At 35.7% G+C, this 21035-nt stretch overlaps 1 protein-coding gene across 2 annotated transcripts in view; it reads left to right on the top strand.

Moving 5' to 3' along the window:
* Nucleotides 1–21035, top strand: part of Mtmr6 (Myotubularin related protein 6) — a 46394-nt gene that overhangs the window by 16277 nt on the left and 9082 nt on the right. Inside the window, exons 2-9 of one of the 2 annotated variants that reach the window (XM_088239691.1) lie at nt 11256–11525; nt 14509–14625; nt 14912–15074; nt 15731–15888; nt 17526–17698; nt 18212–18299; nt 18376–18508; nt 19350–19582. In XM_088239691.1, the coding sequence (XP_088095817.1) occupies nt 11361–11525; nt 14509–14625; nt 14912–15074; nt 15731–15888; nt 17526–17698; nt 18212–18299; nt 18376–18508; nt 19350–19582 (1230 nt within the window). In that variant the 5' untranslated portion in view covers nt 11256–11360. The remainder of the gene's footprint in view (nt 1–11255; nt 11526–14508; nt 14626–14911; nt 15075–15730; nt 15889–17525; nt 17699–18211; nt 18300–18375; nt 18509–19349; nt 19583–21035) is intronic. The other variant, XM_088239692.1, reaches the window with a different exon arrangement.

The raw sequence follows: 21035 nt of genomic DNA, 5'->3' as shown, positions 1-21035 counted from the left end.
AGTAATTGATGACTGGAAAGAAGAAATCGATAAAAATAAATATGTATTAGCAGTTTTTCTAGACTTTAAAAGAGCATTTGAGACTATTGATAGAACAAGAATATTTAAAAAATAAAATTAATTGGAATGAGAGGAAATGCCTCAAACTGGTTTCAAAGCTACTTAAATAACAGATATCAAATAACGAAAGTTAAAAATATTATTTCAGATCCGAAAGAAAATAATTTAGGAATACCCCAAGGCTCAGTGCTAGGGCCCATATTGTTTATCATATACATAAATGACATCGGTAAATCTCTAAAATATTGTAAAATCCAACTTTTTGCAGATGATGCACTAGTTTACATATCAGGAGATAATTATGATTCAGTGATAAATAATATTAATTACAATTTAGGAAATATATCAAAATGGTTAAAAGTAAATAAATTTAAATTAAATATATCAAAAACAAAATATATGAATATTGGGAAAAAAATAATACCCCAGGGTTACAATATCAATATTGATAATTTGAATATAAATTCTGTGGACGAAATAAAGTATCTCGGGGTCTACTCGGATAGATATTTAAATTTCAAAAAACATACTCAATATGTAACAAAAAAAAAAAATGGGAAAATTACGAAATGTAATGGATATAAAAAGTAGTATTCTCACATATAAAACCATAATATGTCCACATATAAATTACTGTTCTTCCATTCTTTTTTTATGTAATGAAGGAGAAATTAAAAATAAACAAATTCTTCTAAATAAGGCAATGAGGATTATACTCAAAAGAAATATCTATTCTAATGTAGAAAGAATGCACAAAGAAATTGGCTTGCTCACAGTAAAGCAACAAACTAAACATAATGTAGCAATTTTTATACATAAAATAATTAAGGGGATGAATAAAATAAAAACAATAATAAAATTTAACCAACAATGTCATACTTATGAAGCAAGGGGTAAAAAAAAGATAAGATTACCAATAAGAAGAAAAACAGAATCTCAAAACTCATTGTACAAAGGATTGAAGCTGTACAATGAGTTACCTGAAGAAAAAAAGGAAATAGAAAAAATTGAAATATTTCAAATTAATTTGAAAAAATATGCTATTGAGAAATTTTGATAAAAAAATTGTAATATTATTAAAAGTTTATATTAGTTCTTAAGATGTTATGAACTAACTTAATAAAGTATAAATAAACAAAATTATTCTTATTGATTACTTGCAACAGGGTAAAACAATAACTTAAAATTACTACGCAGTATTATTGAACCGTTTCGACGCCGAATTGAAGAAAAAACGTCCCTGGTTTGGCTCGCATAAAAGTTATCTTCCGTCGTGACAACGCACCCGCTCACAGGTCGGCCGTCGTGCGGGCAAAATTGAACCAATCAGGCCATGAATTGATCGATCACCCACCGCATTCACCAGATCTAGCCCCTTGCGACTTCTTTCTGTTCCCGAAACTAAAACGGCAATGGTTCGGAGGACGCCGTTTTGAAATAAACGATGAAGTGACGGCCGAAACTTCACACTGTTTTGAAGAACTCAAACAAAATTACGTTTCGGAAAGGGCGAAGAAGTTGGAAAGTTATATTGAAAAGTGTATTGCCCTAAAATGGGACTATGTTGAAAAATAAATGAAACAACAAAAATCGTGCGTTTTCTTACTTAGGCTAGCTTTCCGTTAAACGACCCTCGTATATTAAATCTCAACACCTTACAGATTTAAATGCAAACTAGATGAAAGTTCTGCCTTTTCCCTTTTTAAAAAAAAGTCTTATTTTGATGACCTGTTTCTCAAAAATCTTAAAATTTGTGAAAATTAACTCTAATGAGTAAAATTAACAAAAAAAAAAGAGCCGTACGATTACGCCGAAGAATTACGGCAGATTGGAAATAAAATATTTATCTGATGTTCTTATCTCCTTTTTTTTATCAAGATACTCGTATATCTATAAAAAACATCAATATATATAATTATAATACGTCATTCGCTGAATATATTATTATATTTGGTCTTAAAATAGTACAAACATTATAATTAAATAAATGTCCAAATATTAACTTAAATGTAAATATCATTAAACTATACATATATTAATTATCAATATTTCTAAATTATATACTCTATGTACACTCGAAACTTACATTTCATCACAACACTAAGGTGGTAACGAAAAATATTGCAGAGAACAAAACATTTTCAATTTTGGGAAGAAGCATATAATTTATTGATAAGGGTTCGTGCTAAATCACCTACAACGCAACCACTGCACCGCGCCACACACCGAACAACCCAGCAGCACATTTAAAGCAAAACTAAAAGAAAACGTGGAAATGCATTGAAAGAAAAGTTTCTAAACTTTCGTAATTGAAACCTGACTCTGTTTTCTGTAGTGCGACTGAATCTTCACTTCACTTTAGGCCGTTTCAGGTCTATTATAAGTTGAGAAGTATTGAGCATTAGGAAAGGGGAAAAGGGTTCTTTAGTGACGTTTGATAAGGAGACGGAATCTCGTCCGAAAAGGGAAGACTTGCACCATCAACCTTCAGTGCTAGCGTGCCTACATACGAGGGCGGATTGATAATGAAGCTACCTAGCGCTAAATGGCAGCACAAACCCAAAAATTATTTCTTTTTTCCGAATTGCGATCTGTCAAACGGCAGCTGTTAAAATGTCACCCAAATTCATCGATTAGTTTATTTGTTGTAGTCGTTTGAAGTAAACAACTTTTGTGTTTCTTGAAAAATGGAAAAAAGCGAATTTAATGCAGTGATTAACCCTTACGCTGCTACGCAGTTTTTCAAGAATCTAATCAGAAATCTTATTATTAATACATTTTAAAAATATTTTATCGAATACGTTGTTTTCCAAACACACTACTGTTTTAAAAATTAATAGCAATTCCAAGAAAAATCTTCCATTTCATAAATATCTATTTCAAGCCCAGTGGAGTGAGCAAGATGGACAACTCGTGCCGCCCGCAACACATTCTCGTACAGCGGTTGTAAACCCTTTCTTAATGGAAAATAAAAACAAACAAAAATGATCTTGCGCAGCAATCTCAAGGCGCATTGTTTTAATAACTATTATTGAAACGACAGTATTATGTTGGTTTTTTTGTTGATTGCGGGGCAAAGTGCCCTTATTATCAAACCTACCACTTCCATCAACGCATGCTAAACAAAATTTGAGTAAAATATATCTTGGAATTTGTTGCAACAGAGAGGGAACACATTTTTGCCAAGGGAATATGGAAGTCTAGGCATTTACAGGACTTATGATCTGTAATTGGCTGTTTTAAATGGCCACTTTACGCACTGCGAAATATTCACCATTCACGATTATTTTTACATTACTTCAACTCTTGCATCTGTTGACTTTTGCAAACTAAAAGAGCTGAAACTTTTATTGAATTCGGCGAGTTTCATCTGGATAAATTATTTCACCTCCTAGGTAATGCCTAAAAATACTTAAAAAATATTTTTTTTATGCAAATTATTTCGATCAACAATATTTTGAGTATGTCCAAATGTTTGTATGGAGTTATTTAGATTGAAACTTCATGATAACGGGTAAATGTACTAAGAAGTGATGTTATTTCTTGGTAGATGTTATAATATAATTTTAATTTAAAAAATAATGTTTTCGTACAACTGTCTCACAAATCGATATCAGTTCCAAGAAAAATATTCCGTTTCACTAATAGCTAGTTCGCGCATAATGGATTGAGCGAGATAGACAACAGTTGCTGAAATTACAAACAGCTGTGGTAAATTACATATTGTGTACATTTATATATATTTTTAATCTTACTTTATTACTCTAACTGACAAGTTAACTCTGCAAAGGGTCCTTTTTATTGTGAATAAATATACAAAGTATATCATTAAAAATGATAACGGATATTAAAAGTGATATAGAAATAATAATACCTCACCTAGAAACACGGAAGCTTAGCTGCTCAACCTATTCCGAAAGTGAATTCGACAATAACGATCAACTTCTAAGTGATAGTGATGATAGTTTATATGACTCTTATGAAGAGCTCAAAATCGAAGAAGCATTTCTGAAATATTTTTGGATCAAGATCGAGCTGATATACTTTATTTACCACAATTACGTTTTGTTTGTAGAATAGTTTCTAGAATAGAGTTTGTATAGTAATAATTACGTTTTGTTTGTAGAGTAATAATTACTACCTAATGAAAAGCTAAGACATTTAAATTTCACATTACTGTACGTACCCATTATAATAAATCAACAAATGATTTTTTAATATTCAAACGTCCTAATTGACAATCATTTAGGTTCCATGGTGAATTATTTTTATATTTTATGGCTCTTTACTTATTTGTTTATATTCTTAATTACGGGGTTTTCCGGTGATATAGGGACCTTACTAGATAAGAGTTATTATATTAAAGGTAAAGTATTCAATTAGTTATTCATTACGGAAATACATCAATATTTTTGTAATCACTGGATCGGGTATAATAGCAGGGAAGACACAGAATATAATTATTTTTCTCAAATATCATATAAGTGATTAAAAATTCTAAATATTAAAATGATTTATTTTTTATTTCACTGTTTTTGCAATGTAAAAAATTCCCTGTTTCCGTTCCCGGCTAGCTAGAAGTTTTCTGTATTTAGTCGTTTCTATTTTTTTAAAATCACTGCAAATTTAAACATCATGAATAAATGTATAATGAGGAAATTTAGTTATTTAAAAAAATATATATATTTGTTAATAAACTACTAAACAAAGCTTTTTTTTTCAATTTTTATGTATCGTATTATCAGCGCTACGATTTTTTAAAGTTTTGTATTTCCGAAATTAATCCGCGTGTGACGTCACAAGTTCTCTTCCGCTTCTTCTTGATTTGTTCTGTTGATTGCTCCATTGACGATTAGCAAACCGGAAATCTTCCACAACCCTCTTATCATTGGTTGATTCATATAAACAAGTGACGTCGTTCAAAGTAGTTCGTTTTTATTAAAATATTTTTTATTATTTTTTATTAATTTTCAAGAAACTTTGCTGTACAATTTAATGCTCGAATTTTCACCGCGCGTAAGAAAACATTTTTTGTATTAAATTTTCCGTAGGGCTGAAATAGGTACGAAACTGAATAATAACCCGTCGAATAAGTATTTTTTTATGTTTTGAAAATGTTTTATACCACTGACGGTTAAGTGCAACAAGCAGTTCTCGAATTCATTTACCCTTTTGGGGATTATGACGTCAGCATCAGTCTAGTTAGAACTTTATGATAGGGATTAACAACAACGATATATCGTTGTTTAGCAGTCTAAGGGTTAAACACTATTATTTGAAAGGGAAAACGGCGAAAGAGACAAAAGAAAAGCTCGATAAATATTACGGTGAGTCTGCTCCGTCAGATTACATGGTAAAATATTGGATTGGTGAATTTAAACGCGACCGAACAAGCACTGCAACAATACCACCAACAGGAAGGCCAAAAGAGGTGGTTACTGAAGAAAATATCAAGAAAATCCTCGATATAGTTATGAGTTATGAATGATCGCCGAGTGAAGTTGCATGAGATTTGCGTGTTCAACATTTTGCATGAACATTTGCATATGAAAAAGCTATCGGCAAGATGGGTGCCGCGTTTGCTCAGTGTCGAACAAAAACGAGTTTGAGAGACCACTTCACAGCAGTGTTTGAACATGATAAAGCGTAATCCTGTTGATTTTTGGCGTCGATTGTTGCGAACTGTTGATAAAACGTGGGTGCGCCACTATACACCTGAAACCGAAAATCAATCGAAACAATGGGTGGAAGCTGGTGGAAGTGCTCTGAAGAAGGCAAAGGCAGTGAAATCCGCTGGCAAGGTTATAGCCACTGTATTTTGGGATGCACTCGGAATATTGCTCATCGATTATCATGAAAAGGGTGGATCCCTTTTCACGAATCACAGGAAAGTATTATCGTGCATTATTGGATCAATTGAATGATGCAATTAAGGAAAAACGACCACATTTAAATAAGAAAAAAGTGCTCTTTCTTCAAGACAACGCATCGGTTCACACAGCATTAGATACGATGCTAAAATTTCGTGAAATACCCTTCGAATTGGTTGATCATCCACCTTATAGTCCAGATTTAGCTCCTAGTGACTTTTTCCTGTTTCCAAACTCGAAAAAATGGCTCGCAAGAAAAAGATTCAGCTCAAACGAAAAAGTGATTACCGAAACTAACGCGTATTTTGAGAGGTTCCCGAAATCGTATTATTCAGATGGTATAAAAAAGTTGAAATATCGTCTTACTAATACCCATATGCAGAGACAAACCTTAAGGTGAGGAAAGTACATTCTATTGTCTTCACCTTCGGATTATTCTCGGTATTTGAAATTAGAATGTACTTTCCTCACCTTAAGTTTTGTCTCTGCATACCATACAGAAACAAACCTTAAGGTGAGGAAAGTACATTCTATTGTCTGCATACTCTTAAAGCCATATTTCAACAGCGGTGTTAAGCACTCGAAATATTTATAATTAATAGAATTTGAAATAAATATTTGAAGCGCTAACTTTGTGATTTTCTATGTTAAATAATTTAACTAAATATTTTCTTTGTCACTATCACTGAATAAATTTAATCTGCCGGCCGGTCGATAGTCAATCCAGTGAGGAGTGAGGAGTGAGGACACATCCACGAGTACGCATCGCCGTCCGTGGAATCCGGAGCATTCTTCTCCAGCACTAAATTATTTGGATTCACAATAAGAACGCTAATATTTCTATTAAAAAATATTTAAGCTAGATCAACATAATTAATTTTATTTATTTAATTCTTCATCGACAAAAACAACAGTCATTACAAAGAAAACAATATTGACAATTAAACCAAACTTACGGGCCAATTATAGTTATAAATATATTGCTAAATACAAAGCATAATTGTGTAGGGCCGCTCCGTATCACTCATTTATTTAAAAAATATAATACTTATAATGAAATTGAAATAAAATAAATGTTTTTGTAAAATAACTACGGTCTTAAAAAAATCTTATCGCCGACGGATTTCCGCGGAGTAACCCTAGGTTAGTTTATTATTTCAAAACAAGATAATTATATAAAGTTTGTTGAATACAGTTAGATCAAATTATAATTATCATTAACTATTAAGGCTCTTGTATTTTCTTTGTAGTTGTTCAGGAGAGAAAATATACATCGATTTTAGAAAAAAAATGTTATAAAAATGTGGGATTCTAGGAAAAGATGCGTTCCTATTATTATTTGTGCTCGGTATATGTGCAAGAAATAGTTGTTGCAGCCGAGTTGTACGTTGAGAGATACGAATTTTAATTTTCCCGAGTCGAGGGCAATCCAAGTTGTTGTCGACTATTTCGACAATCTTTTTATAAACGTAGAAGTATGGGAAAATATTCAGAAGCCTGTGTGCTCGGTATTCGGCACCTCGAACGTCGCCATAACGTAACTATAGGCCCACTTCACACGTATCGCCCGATCCGCGCGGGCCACATGGCACCGGACAATTAGGGTGGATTGATATAATTAATCATTTATTATTTCGTATTCTTTAAAAATTATTCAGCGGCTACTTTCTAAAAATCCCGCAAAAGGAAATCGAGTGGAGATTAGTCCGCCTCATGGTGTACTCGTTAGTGCATTTACCTGTCATTAGATAGATTACAATACAAGCTATCCACTCCGCGTTATTGTATCATGCCGTGTAGCCTCACTTAAGCTAGGGTTTCCTAGGACAGCGGTGCCCGCATTTTAACGGCCGTAGTGAACGGTGATGCGGTAGACAGCCGTCGTAACGTCGACTAGAGAGTGGTTTCCTAGAAAAACGGTGTTAAATAGTGTTGATAACACCGTTTTCCTAGGAAACCACACTCTAGTCACCGTTACAACGGTTATCCACCGCATCACCGTTCACTACGGCCGTTAAAATACGGGCACCGCTGTCCTAGGAAACCCTAGCTTTAGCGACACTGACTTGTCTGAAATTGGCCTAAAGGTCAATTTTCCGCCCGAGCGTTCGGTAGTCGGTAGTCAGTATTCACCGGGGGTCAAGTTCGATCGCTGGGTTATTAATAGAGGGAGCGATATTAACTCGGGGTGGGTACTCGTGACAGTCGTGACAGTCGTGACAGTCGGGACCGTGACTGGGCTGGGGTTGCCGGTGGCTAATATTGAATAAAACGCCGGTCGTAGGTCGTAAAAAGTCCGATTTTAGGTCGAAAATAATTTTAATAGCTTTAAAATTGCACGGGGGAGGGAAAACATTTATTAGAAGGGAATATGGAAGTCTAGGCATTTACGGGGCTCGTGACCTGTCATCGGCTGGTTTAAGTGGCCACTTTACACAATGTGTAATATTCACAATTTCCGCCTTCCATCGTTGACTTTTGTGAATTAAAAGAGCTGTTAAATCTTTACTGATGTGGGTGAGATTCATCTGGCTGAATGATTTTACCTACTAGGCAGCGCCTGAAAATACTTTTTATACCGGTTAGTTATATCGATAATGTTTCGAGTGTGTCCAAATGTTTGTAAACATGCTAGATTTCCTCCCTAGGGAGTAATTAAGATCTTAATTGATTGCAAACTTAAAAACTTTTGACCACTCGCCACAGCTTCATAAAGTTTGTTTTACCGGAATTAAAAAAAAATCTTTACATGTTATGTGTTTGAAATTGTATATATTTACATAATTTCCGAATGTTTGAGTTTACTGTTTACCATTTTACAATTATTTTTTGGTTTCTAATCATATATTTGTGGTGATATACTCGCGTGTCTGTGTCAACTAATTGCTCGTCCCATCTCAACACAGGACTTTTAGTCCCACGGAGTTGGGACTTGTGTCTCAAATAATGTGCAATAAATATGTAAATACATATAGTATTATCAGCACTATAATTTTGTATATCTGAAACAACTCCGCGTGATCAGTTCTGCTCATTGGTCCATTGACGACAAGCAAACTGGAAATCTTCCTTAACTCTCTCATCATTGGTTGATTCATACGAACAAGCGTCGTCGTTCAAAGTACTTCGTTTTTATTAAAATATTTTTTACAATTTTTTTCGTACATTTTCAGGAAACCTTGCTGTACAATTTAAGGTAACCATTTTTTCCACGCGCAAGAAAACATTTATTGTATCCAATTTCGCGTAGGGCTGACGTTCCTCATTGTATATTATAGTTAATAAATATTTTTATTATTATTATACAACAATAACAACAAAAAACCATCACGCCGTTTCCCCGTAGGGGTAGGCAGAGAGGATAGAACGCCATTATTATTATTATTATTATGTCGTAATATAATGATCCATACATAAAAATAAATGACACCGAGTTTTTCTAAAAAAAAATGATTTACTAGTATCTCGGTAAATAAAAAAAGGTAAAACCAAACAAACAATGTTGACCACTTTAGTCATAATAGCACATTCTACGTGTGCTATTATGACTAAAGCACACGTAGAATGTGCTGAATGTGATTCACATATTCCTTCTGAAAACAGTTACGATAGTCAGAGTGCCATATTGTTTGATCAGTTACTGGGTTATCTTGTACATTTTGGGTTGACCTGTTGCAACGCTATACTGATCTTCTCGTGTTGACCGGTTGTAGCGCTATATTGATAGTCTCGGGTTGACCGGTCGCAGCGCTATACTGATCTTCTCGGGTTGACCGGTTGTAGCGCTATATTGATTGTATCGGGTTGACCGCTCGCAGTGCTATACAGATCATCTCGGGTTGACCGGTTGCAGCGCTATATTGATCGTCTCGCAATAATGAAGTACATATATTTTTATTTAAAGAATTTACTTTTAAAAATCAAAGTAAAAGCGGAATTGAGATTTACTTATTATCAACTTAAAATATTACAATAGAGATGGATAACATATTAGAGAAGGAAATATGGCAGTCTAGGCATTTACATGGCTTATGACCAGTCATTGGCTGGTTTAAGAGGCCACTTTACACACCGTATAATATTCACCATTCTGCCTATGTTAAAACATCCACATTTCCTCAACTCTTCCATCTGCTGACTTTTGTGAAGTAAAAAAGCTGAAATCTTTAATCATGCGGGTGAGATTCATCCGGCTGAGCCAATTCACCTACTAGGCGACGCCTGAAAACAATTTTCCAATTTTTATACTTCTTCTTTTACCAGTTAGTTAATTCAACAATGTTTGGAGTATTTGAGATCTAAATAATTCCCCAGGGAGGAAATTCAGCACGTCTGCAAACATTTGGACATACTCAAAACGTTGTCGTTTTTTTTTAAACCAAATATATATTTTTTTTAAATATACATGTTTTATCCGAACAAATGTAAACTACTGTACACTGTACGGCTGACCACCTACTGACTTACGCTGTATTCCAAGGAATATATTATACCTACATCTTTGAAATACGCGTTATTGACAGAGATAGATGCTATTTTGTTTTTCAATTTCGAATTGATTTTTATACACGGAAACCTATCTAACAATGTACTTTTTTAGTAAATATGCATTTAAAAAAAAAATGCATTATTTATTTTTTTACGCGCCTTTCATTGTACACAGTAATACAAAATTAAATATAACTACTACACTAGTATACATGATGGTAAAATTAAAATAAAACAAATTTCATTAAAAATTATACATTGTATAAACCAAATACAATTGGAGAACAAAATTCAAATGGATAACAAAAATAAAGATATGATACAAAATACACTAACTTGTATGTAAAGTGAAAACTAACTGTAACTAACGTAAATTGGAAGTAAAAATCACTCGTGTTAAAAATATCAACAATATTCCCAAATTGATTAGCAATGACTACCTCGTATTAAGTTGGTTTGGCAGTTTTCTTCCCGGAATAACATCTGTTGCCTTTGCGGTTCATGAAACCTTATTCATTGTACAATCTCTGGGCAATCAAAGAGAGAGTTGAATATTTTATTTATTTGTTCATTTAATTTTTTCATTATAAACAATTAATAATCAAAATAATTTGACCTCACTGTGGTTACCCGTTCCGAGGACACTTAATAACTAAACATTTCTCTTATGTCATACAATGAAGGTAGTTTTAGTTCTGCTTGTAATCATATCGATCGGGATATCGAGCTTGTAGTTAATGTGTATTAGAAACTTCCCCTAAATCTTATATTACACGGTATGTGAACGCATTCCCCGTGTAAAAGTGGTTCCAGTGTATTAAAACAATTTTTATTTAGCTTCTGCGCGCGTATAAAGATGCTATGTGAAAATCGAAAAAATACGATGAGACGGCAAAATAAAAGAAATGAAGAAGTATATAGAGCCATTGTTCGTAACTTGTAATGTGTAAGGCGTCCACGAGTGCTCTAACGACCGCCATGATGGACTTGGAGAGTGTGTTGAGCGGGAGGGCAGTTCTGCAGGAGCTCGGCAGACTCAGGAGCTGGCTGCAGGACGCTGACGGCAAACCTCCCGACAAGTTCTGCGGAGACGACGTTGTCAACAAGGTGAGGGTAGAGACTCGCCGCTAGGACTGCCGGGTGTTCCACAGTGGGTGCCACTGGCCACTGGCCACTGCGCCATAGAGCGCCGAAATAAGCTCTTGGTAACGACCATGAATCGCTCACGCTTACTGGAATGTTCTTTCGCCAAACTTAGCACCTATTAGTTATTATTTATTTTTTAATTTTCAGCATACCTCGGATTTTTATTTTCGATTTAGGTATACCCCGAATCAAATTTACCAATCATTTTTACCAACACGCTTCTGACAGACGTAGCACGATTCGAGTTTATTTATATTTATTATAGAAAGCTCCACAGGGCCGGTATTTACGTACTAATTACGCGCTAGCAACGCCTTCTTTATCCCCGCGAGAGCGATCAGAATCGCACTGCAGAATGTGTTTTTCCTGAAACTTTTTGGTACTCTTAACTAATAAACTCCTTTTACTTACAAAATAAATTATTTTGAGTTCCAGTAAGTTTTACATTAGGAAGCCTTAAATCGTCTTCGCTCATTTTGTGGTTAATAGAGTATTTTTTGCATTTAATACTATTCAAAATATCACTCGGAAGTTCTTACATTTTAATTTCTAAATGAATGAAAGTAAATTAAACGGAATCTTCAAGTTACGCTGTTTGTGCTTCCATCTGTTAGATTATATTCATTTATACGCGCTGAAATTAAATTATACCTTATTTTGTTTTCTTGATTTCTTTCTTTTTATTTTTCGTGCGTCACGTCGGGCCCCCCTGCGTCGCGCGTCGGCCATCACCCGGACTCCCTATCCAGAGCGGCTCCAAACAGCGCCGGCGCCTCGACTGTCGTAATCCCCGTTCAGTCTCGTATGTTTCGGAGCCGAGAGATCTGCTTTCTGCCCCCACCCCGTTGAACTTTCGTAATTAGGCCTTTTGTAATTAGGTTAATATTTTTTTCTTTCCCGAACACTTTTCACGCACATAATTAAATTCACTTTCCATTCGAATAATATGCACGATTGTCTCTGTCTTCCGTTACCGCTACTCTCACCTTCCCCGTATCTCGATCACAGATGTTTATCGATGTCGACTTAAGTCCTTAAGCAACTTCACCGATCACAATAAAAGTGGACCGCGATAGTAAAATCGCGCATACGCATTAGTTCATCGTGGTCACGTGGCTAAATGCTCAACGTCTAAGACTGTGCCCAATTCGACGCGAGTCGAGTTTCAGTTTGTCGTTTGTTTTGCAAATTGCGAGAACCGGGAACTGGATCCGGGTCGTCTTCCCCTCGCCACTCACATCCCTACCGTTGGCGTCGTTCAGCTTCCAGTGGAACTTCCCCGGTTATTAAATTTCTTGTTCAACGGACATTATTTGTAAGTCTTCCTGCGGAGTATGCGAAATGGACGAAACTGGCGCATTGGCACTAAACTTAGTATTCGTCGGGTTATCATATATACTTTTTTCCAAAACTGACTATTTGCACATTTGAACTTTTACGGAAATCTGTATTTTAGACTGTTTGAAGTAGTAAATTGATAAGATGTGTATACACGACACCTCGCCGTGTGTATAGTTGAACTGTAGATAGGGGTGGCTCTGTAGCTGCTGTAGTCCGGGGTATCTCGGATAAAATAGACTTCTCTGGCTGGGTCAGCGGTGATATCCTCCAAGAAGGGCAGGCGGCGGAGTCGAAGGCGGAGAGGGCGTAATTCCAATAAAACACGCTTAGTCTTGATTTATACACAACTTTATTCACAAAAAACACACAGGTCTTATTAAATTATTTGCACCGTGTCGCTGTCGGACAGGGTGCGGGACAGCATACATAAGCCGCGGGAGAGAGTGAGAGAGCGGGGTCGGGCTGCCCCGGATTAATTCGTAGGACGCTCTCTCATTGGCTGGACACTATTATATTTTATTTTTACATCAGTACTTTTAAAGTCATATAACACCCTCGGTATACATTTTAAATAAAAATGAAGTATGTAGGCATCATCCCCGTGTCCCAATTAATACATAAATAACACAGGAAAAGATCCTACATACCGATTAAAAAGGTGACACACGTTTAAGTGGGATTCAGTGAGGCCTAGTACCTCATAATCCTATACATATTTATGGTTAGAGTCGCGATATTCTAACGTCTGCCGGGCAAGGGGCAGCTTATTAGATTACAAAATCGAGACTACTAGCTGAAATAAGCAAGAAAACTAACATGTATATAAAAGTTTGTAAAAACACCGGTGCCGGCCGCTCTGATTGAAGCGCCGCGTGTAGCCCTAGCGACGATTCGCAAAGCTTCAGCTGCCATCCAGGTCTAAAGATTTCTCGGCGCTCAGTCAAACATTTTTCCTCGTGCAGAAACCGCCTCCGTCTATGAGCCCCAACAAGGGCCGCTAGGTTTGATGATGTTTTAAATGATCGGCACTTGCCGCCGCATTCCGCCCTTTTTGCCATACGAGCGGCGATATCCGATACAATGTGGATACAGTTAAGAAGTTACGACTAGTATTTTTAATTCCTAAAAAGAATACCCCGGTCCTATACATTAATACATTTAAAAATAATGTTTTTTTTTTAAATTGACTAATTCCTGGAAATAGTCAATTTTCTGGAGTTTCCCTTTTTCAAACGAAGTATTTCCATATATGGACATATTGGAAATAGTCTGATTAAAAAAATAGCTCATGTTTAACCCTTATCTTGACGGAACGAAAAAAATTTTTTTTCGCATTTGGTTGAAAAGGCTTCAGAATCCCAAACAATTTTTTAAATTTGTGTTACCCAAAGTTTATTATGAATTGTGATAATGCGGTTAAGAATGAAAAATGCTGTTTTACTCGTGTTTTACTTCACTAGAAAAAATGAGATTAAAGATGTCCCATAGTATACATCGCCAAGGAAAGGGTTAAACTAGAAATACCCCATAATCATGCAATTGTCTAGTCATATACATTTTATAGGCAACACTGCTAATATGCATACCTACATGTACGTTCCAGTTGGAGAATGTGCGGATGTTGGACAAGTATAACACGAAGACGCCTTCCAAGGGGACGCTGTACCTGACTGCCACTCACCTTATATTCGTGGATCATGACCTCAAGAAGGAGACTTGGGTGAGTCCTCTCTTCATTTACACACTGAAACAGTATTCTAATTTACATACATGATGTGTTGAATAGTCTCGAATCTCGATACGTCGATGAATGTTAACTTTCCGAAAATGGCCTTAGATTCTAGGGTGAAATTGCATGCTTAGACTTCAGTGTCGCCCATGTACCGGAATTTCATGGGTATTCAGTACGAAATTCACAATGCGTCGCATCATATAGTGAAAATATTTTTTTAGGATATTATTTGTATATTTTATTTATGAAAAATAAGATCTCCCGTAATGTTCAGATCCTGCTCTCTCACATTTCGGGCACGGAGCGCCTGCCGTTGTCCACTGTGGGCTCTCCCCTCCTGGTACGCACCAAGACCTTCCAGTCCGTGACCTTTGTCATCCCGAGGGAGAGAGACTGCCACGACATGCACACTTCCCTACTACAGATGAGCCAGCCAGGTACCGTACTGTCCACCGTCCACCTACCTTCGTCGTGCACACTTCCCTGTTGCGGATGAGCCATCCGGATACAGTACCGCCCGCTCAGTTTTTTTGTTTTTCTTTAGTATTCAAAATTGATCGTAGATTTTTTTTGTTTTTTTTTTTGTTTGATAAAGTATATCAAGTAAAACAATGTGCTTCTTATTTTATTTCATATTTTTTTCAATAATTTTACAAAGGCTTGTAATAGAATAACTATTTCATGAAGTGACATAAAAAAATAAAAAAAAACAAATGTAATAATGATATTTCTTTTTCTCAAATTGGTTTCCTGTTCTCGTGAAATCTTATTTAAATGAACACTGAACAACTCAAAAAAATGTATAAGGACTTAGCTTACCTGAAAAATCAACACCGCTCGGAGACCAGGCATAGTTTCTCCTTTGAGCCTTAGATATATGAAAACGCCACCTAACTTGATTAGTAAAAGAAGCGACCGAAATTTATAAACACCTCTATAATATAAAAAAAGATGATGAGATGCGATTAAAATCGGCAAATATAGCCTATTGTGCACGTACGCACATAATTCAGTAGTCAATATTTGGACTTGAAATCAGAATATTGATTCCGAAAGCTTACATAGTAAGTAATAATTATTGTCTGTATTTCAGTTCATATTGAAGATCTGTACTGCTTCCACTACACCTCCAGCAGCGAGGAGGTCACTAAGGCGGCCGGCTGGGGCACGTTCAGCCTCAAGGACGAGTACAAAAGAATGCGGGTCCCCAATGACCAGTGGGTCCTGTGTACAGCCAATAAGGACTACGATGTAACACCCAACACACACTCAATTTTGTATCCAAGAACTTTGTATTATTTAAATCAGGAGATTTTCTGCCTTACTCACTTTATCTCTTGGAGTTATAATGAAATTATCTCCCGCCAAAAGGGAAATCCATTAGCTCTATTGCATACAACAAAAGATTTCCAAATTTTTTATTTGGTTTTTTGTTTGACAACAAAAGTGTTACAGACGGTTTCGGTTTGCGTTTGCAATTCTCGACCCGAGTACATACGATCCATTGTATTGCTGTAAACTGTAGCAAACTTTGTAGTTGATAAAATCATTGAATGGTTTTTGTCCGTATGGGCGACTATTAGCCGGTGACGTGTTATTACTCTAAGCTTTATATTGTACTGTATTATTGTATTTTAGTAAAATTAACATTATTTATAATAGAAAAACCTTAATTCCAGGTATCACCCTTTGGTAGAATTGTTACCTCATAAACTTTATTTAAATTCCTGAACATTCGCAAAGATAATGATTTATAAATGGCTAAATCTAATAATACAAAAAACAATGCTGGATAAGTTTCCTCGCATTAAAATTGTTTCGGGATTAAAAAAATAAATCTACAGTTTACTATACAGTAAAACCTCGATTTTACGTTCCTCAATTTTACGTTTTCCCGCTTTTTACGCCGAAATGTTTAGGTCCCATTTGTTGACTTACATTCTCATTCAAATATCCCCCCAATTTACGTTTGTTGCGTTTTTCATAACCCTGGTTTTACGAAGAAAATTTTTCGAAACTCATTCGATCTGTCAAAAGACGCCGAGCCGCGCGCCGCCGCGTTTGCCCAAAATGGTGAATAAAAACAAGGTAATTACAAAAATGTGTAAATTTTGTAATTACCTTGTTTCAAAGTAAGTTGTTTAATTGACCATTTTGTTTAAGTGTCTAATTTTGATATTTTACTAAATTGTGACATGATGTTGACGCATGAAGAATAAAGTCTTTACATCAATAAATTACGATGCAGAAAGTTTAAAAATTTGGTAATAGTAATATTTTATGAAGTTATAAACATAATTTGGAAAGAAGATTGTTTAAACAGTCATAAAAGTGTAAAATAATTTTGCCGCGATGTAAATGACATTTGAAATTCTGTGTTGCCATACTAAAAAAAGTGATACCATATAAATAAAATTTCCCGATATTTAGGGAAAAAATCATTGTATGCATTTATGCAAATTCAAACTCGAGTACCCACATAAAATTATTTAAACATGTTTTTTTTAAATTCAATAAAAAAAACACATTGTGGTATTGATTGAAAAAATACAAAATATTTTAAATAAAATCATATGTAAATATGAATAATCCCCAATTATGTCAGTTTTTAAAATTTTTATGCAGTTTTTAATTTCCTCACTTTAGCCTTTTTTCTCAGTTTAACACTTTTTTGTGTCTCCCTTGAAAAACGTAATACAGGAGTTTTACTGTAATTTTATTAAAAAATATACTTAAATGAATCGTAACATATTCGAAAACAATTTGTTTAATTATAAGGCCTTGTTAAATTGATGTTCAAATATTTTTATTGATAAAATTTTTGTTAAATTTGGAATCCTTGTAAAACGTGATTCTGGTGTGCCTATCTATGCCATTTTTTGACACAGCTATGCGATACGTACCCTCGGGAGCTGTACGTGCCGGCGTCCGCTTCGCCGCAGGTCCTCCTCGGGAGCTCCCGTTTCCGCTCGCGCGGCCGCCTGCCCGTCCTGAGTTACCTCCACCACAACAAGGCCGCCATCGCTCGTTGCTCGCAGCCGCTCAGTGGATTCAGCGCAAGGTCAGTCTCGAATGTCCTCATTTGTTATTGTTACTCGCCTTCTTGTTTGTTTTATTGTATTAGGGATGTTTACAGCTATTACACAACAGTAAGTAGAAATATTTTATACCAGAGGCAATTTTAAAAATCCAATTTCAATTTATACATAATATAGAAGGAGAGAGTTTCCACAATTATGTGTGTGCGACGTTTGTTTACATGTCTGCGTATGTGAAAAAATGTTTATTTATAGGGAAAATTTATTGTTTAAAAAATGTTAATGAATTAAAAGCCTTCTTTATAAAATATTTTTATTTACATAATGTTACGATTCAGTATCTATTTGTGCTTTGTAAATTATCTTTTCAAACGCAAATGATTAAAATAGGAAGGCTTCGATACGCAGGGCACCAGGAAAGAATGTGTGACGAGAGAGTGCCCAATGAGATGTTGCGCCGGTAGACCCGAACTACGATGGTCGGACAGAGCAGGTTGTAGAGCCGATGATGATAATGCTGATAACTATCTTTTCAGATGTTTAGAAGATGAACAAATGCTCGACTGCATCAGAAGGACCAATCCCAACTGTGGCTTCATGTACGTCGTGGACACTCGTCCCAGGGTGAGTGCCGACTCTAAGGACCGGATTAAGCAGCTCCGCATACTACTTTACCTCACCGACTTGTGATTGTTTTCAGATAAACGCCATGGCTAACCGAGCCGCGGGAAAGGGATATGAAAATGAAGCATTCTATGAAAACATTAAATTTCAATTCCTCGGCATAGAAAACATCCACGTGATGCGAAGCAGCCTCCAAAAAGTAATTGAAAGTAAGTTTTTCATGAGACATCCATAATAACAATAATTGGTTGACCTATTTATGGTTGATAATGCAGGAAATTACTATAAATAACAAAATAACTTTATTTATTATTATTTATTATTATCATTAGTAATAATGCACTAGCACCTATTAAGCTGATGGGTGTATATCAAGTTTATTAAATATTATAAATTGACGTGTGCATCTCGACTGTTTTTGAATACATTAACTGAACTAGCGCCGATCACTTTCTCAGTTTGCCAGGAAGTTCTTCCTGGGGTTGGATGAGAAGGAGGCAGTGTTTAATTTCAATGCATGACCTCTGCAATGGCAGTTTTCATTCATAGTGAACATTGATTTCAACTTGGGTACATTATATTGCTCAGTTAAGATTTTGAATGTTTCAATCGAGTCACCTCACTGCCTCCGCTCTTCCGGTGAACTTAATCCAAGCTCCCTTAAGTGGTCCTCGTATGATTTATTTCTTAGAGAAACTACCATTTTAGTTACTCTTCTCTGGACTTTTTCCAACAACTCTGTCTATTTTTAAAGAAACGATCATAATAAAAGGATTTAAAAATAGACATTTATTTTATAGACATTTTGGCTATTGCTAGATTTGAGTACATACTCCTAAATATATTAATATTAAAAAATATATGAATTTGAATGAAATTTAAAATTTTCCAGCAATTAATAGACACTATCGATTATAAGACGCCCCACATATTCACAAGTGCCAAAATAGGAAATACAATGCGTTTTATAATCGAGGAAATACGGTAATACTTATAATAAATACGGTATTTAAAAATACATGTTCTTTACTCATTTTGTTAACTGTCTAGCTTGCGAGCACAAGACGCAGTCCATGTCGGGCTTTCTAAGCGGGCTGGAGTCGTCGCAGTGGCTGCGCCATGTGCGCTCCGTGCTGGAGACGTCGTGCGTCGTGGCGGGTGCCATCGCGCGCGGGGTGTCCGTGGTGGTCCACTGCAGCGACGGCTGGGACCGCACGGCGCAGGTCTGCTCGCTCGCCTCTCTCCTGCTGGACCCCTACTACAGGACGGTGAAGGGCTTCCAGGTGACCGGGATTCCCCATCTTCTACTGTTATATCTTCATATCAGAACATTCGGTATTCCGTGTCAACTTCAGCCCCGGATAACTCTTATTGTATAAATAAAATTGCTTTGTTTTTAACTATTTAAAATTTAGTTGATTACTGACCGGTTTTGAAGCTACAAAAGCTTCCCTTTTTAAAAAAATTGGTTAAGACAACCCATCCTAACAACGATGATTTGTGCCATATAGTGCGCTTTAAACGTTAAAAAAAATTAAAACAACAAATGCAAATATATTTCAGTTTAAAAATTTATATAATTTAAAACAATAAATTTGGACAAGTGCAAACTGACAGGACACGAGAGACAAGACAAGACACGAGACAAGTTTAAGGGAAGGGGAAGGGGAAGGTTTAGTTTAGTGTACAAAGGATACGCATCACTAATGGCTAATGGGGCATCCAAACAACGCGTGGTCTATGCATTCCTTGCAAGGCCGCACTCATACCGAGGACTGTCCACAATCTTGATTTTAAGCAGATGCTTATTCACAAGACAGCAGCCGATCCTCAGTCTGATAATATTGGAGACGATTCTTTTAGACAATTTGTAGGCAGGATACCAGGGAGAGGGTCGGATTAAATTTTGTAAATTTTTGTATCGAATTCTCTTGTTTGAATTTGAGGCTTGCCAAAACTGATTCCAACCAACAAACTGTCTTTTTTGATCGAACTGAGTTTATCGCACTTTGTATGTTGAAATTCAAGGGGGGACTTCAATTGAGCGAGGCCCCCCCCTCAACTTCATCAGCCATTTTACTTCCCGAGATTCCACAGTGTGACGGAACCCAAGCGATCATTACCTCCCTTCCGCCATTCATGAGATCGAGGGTGTCTTCTTTGATAGAGCATATAATTTGGTTGTCAGAAAACCAAAAGCTTCTTTATGAGGGTTTAATTTAGTAATTCATATTATTCTGTTTTTAAACGGTGTTTGCTTAATACTAAAATGTAGATAATAAGTCGAGTCTTAACGTCATGTAATATTTTCTATTATTTTATCATCTAATAGAAAATAATCATAATTTTGGCACTGGGTTCTATACGGGGTGTTCTTTAAACCCTGTCACATCCGAAACCACGATGATCAGTATAGGCAAGAAAACATATTAGCATATTTAAAAAAATATTTAGGAAGCGAGGGGGGCGCGGCCGTGCGGTTGATGGTGTATTAGACTCCCCCCTCCCCCCTCCTCGTTTCACCCCTGCAGAAGTCAGCAACCATTTGTTTTTTTTTCTATATTTAATTTTTTAAGATTTTAGTCATTCTGAAAATTAATTTGAATGTGCCAATATGTCTTCTTGCTCATACTGATCATCGTGGTTTCGGATGTGACAGGGTTTAAAGAGCACCTGTATATGTTAAAAATAAAATATTCAATTTAGAAAACTCGGAAATTAAAAGAGCAATAAATA

This window comes from Micrasema longulum, unplaced genomic scaffold (assembly GCF_059751315.1).
Source record: "Micrasema longulum isolate JH-2025_06_02 unplaced genomic scaffold, ASM5975131v1 h1tg002224l, whole genome shotgun sequence".
Classification (NCBI taxonomy): Eukaryota; Metazoa; Arthropoda; class Insecta; order Trichoptera; family Brachycentridae; genus Micrasema; species Micrasema longulum.
The sequence above is the reverse complement of the archived record's forward strand: the minus strand, read 5'-3'. Positions and strand labels throughout refer to the sequence as shown.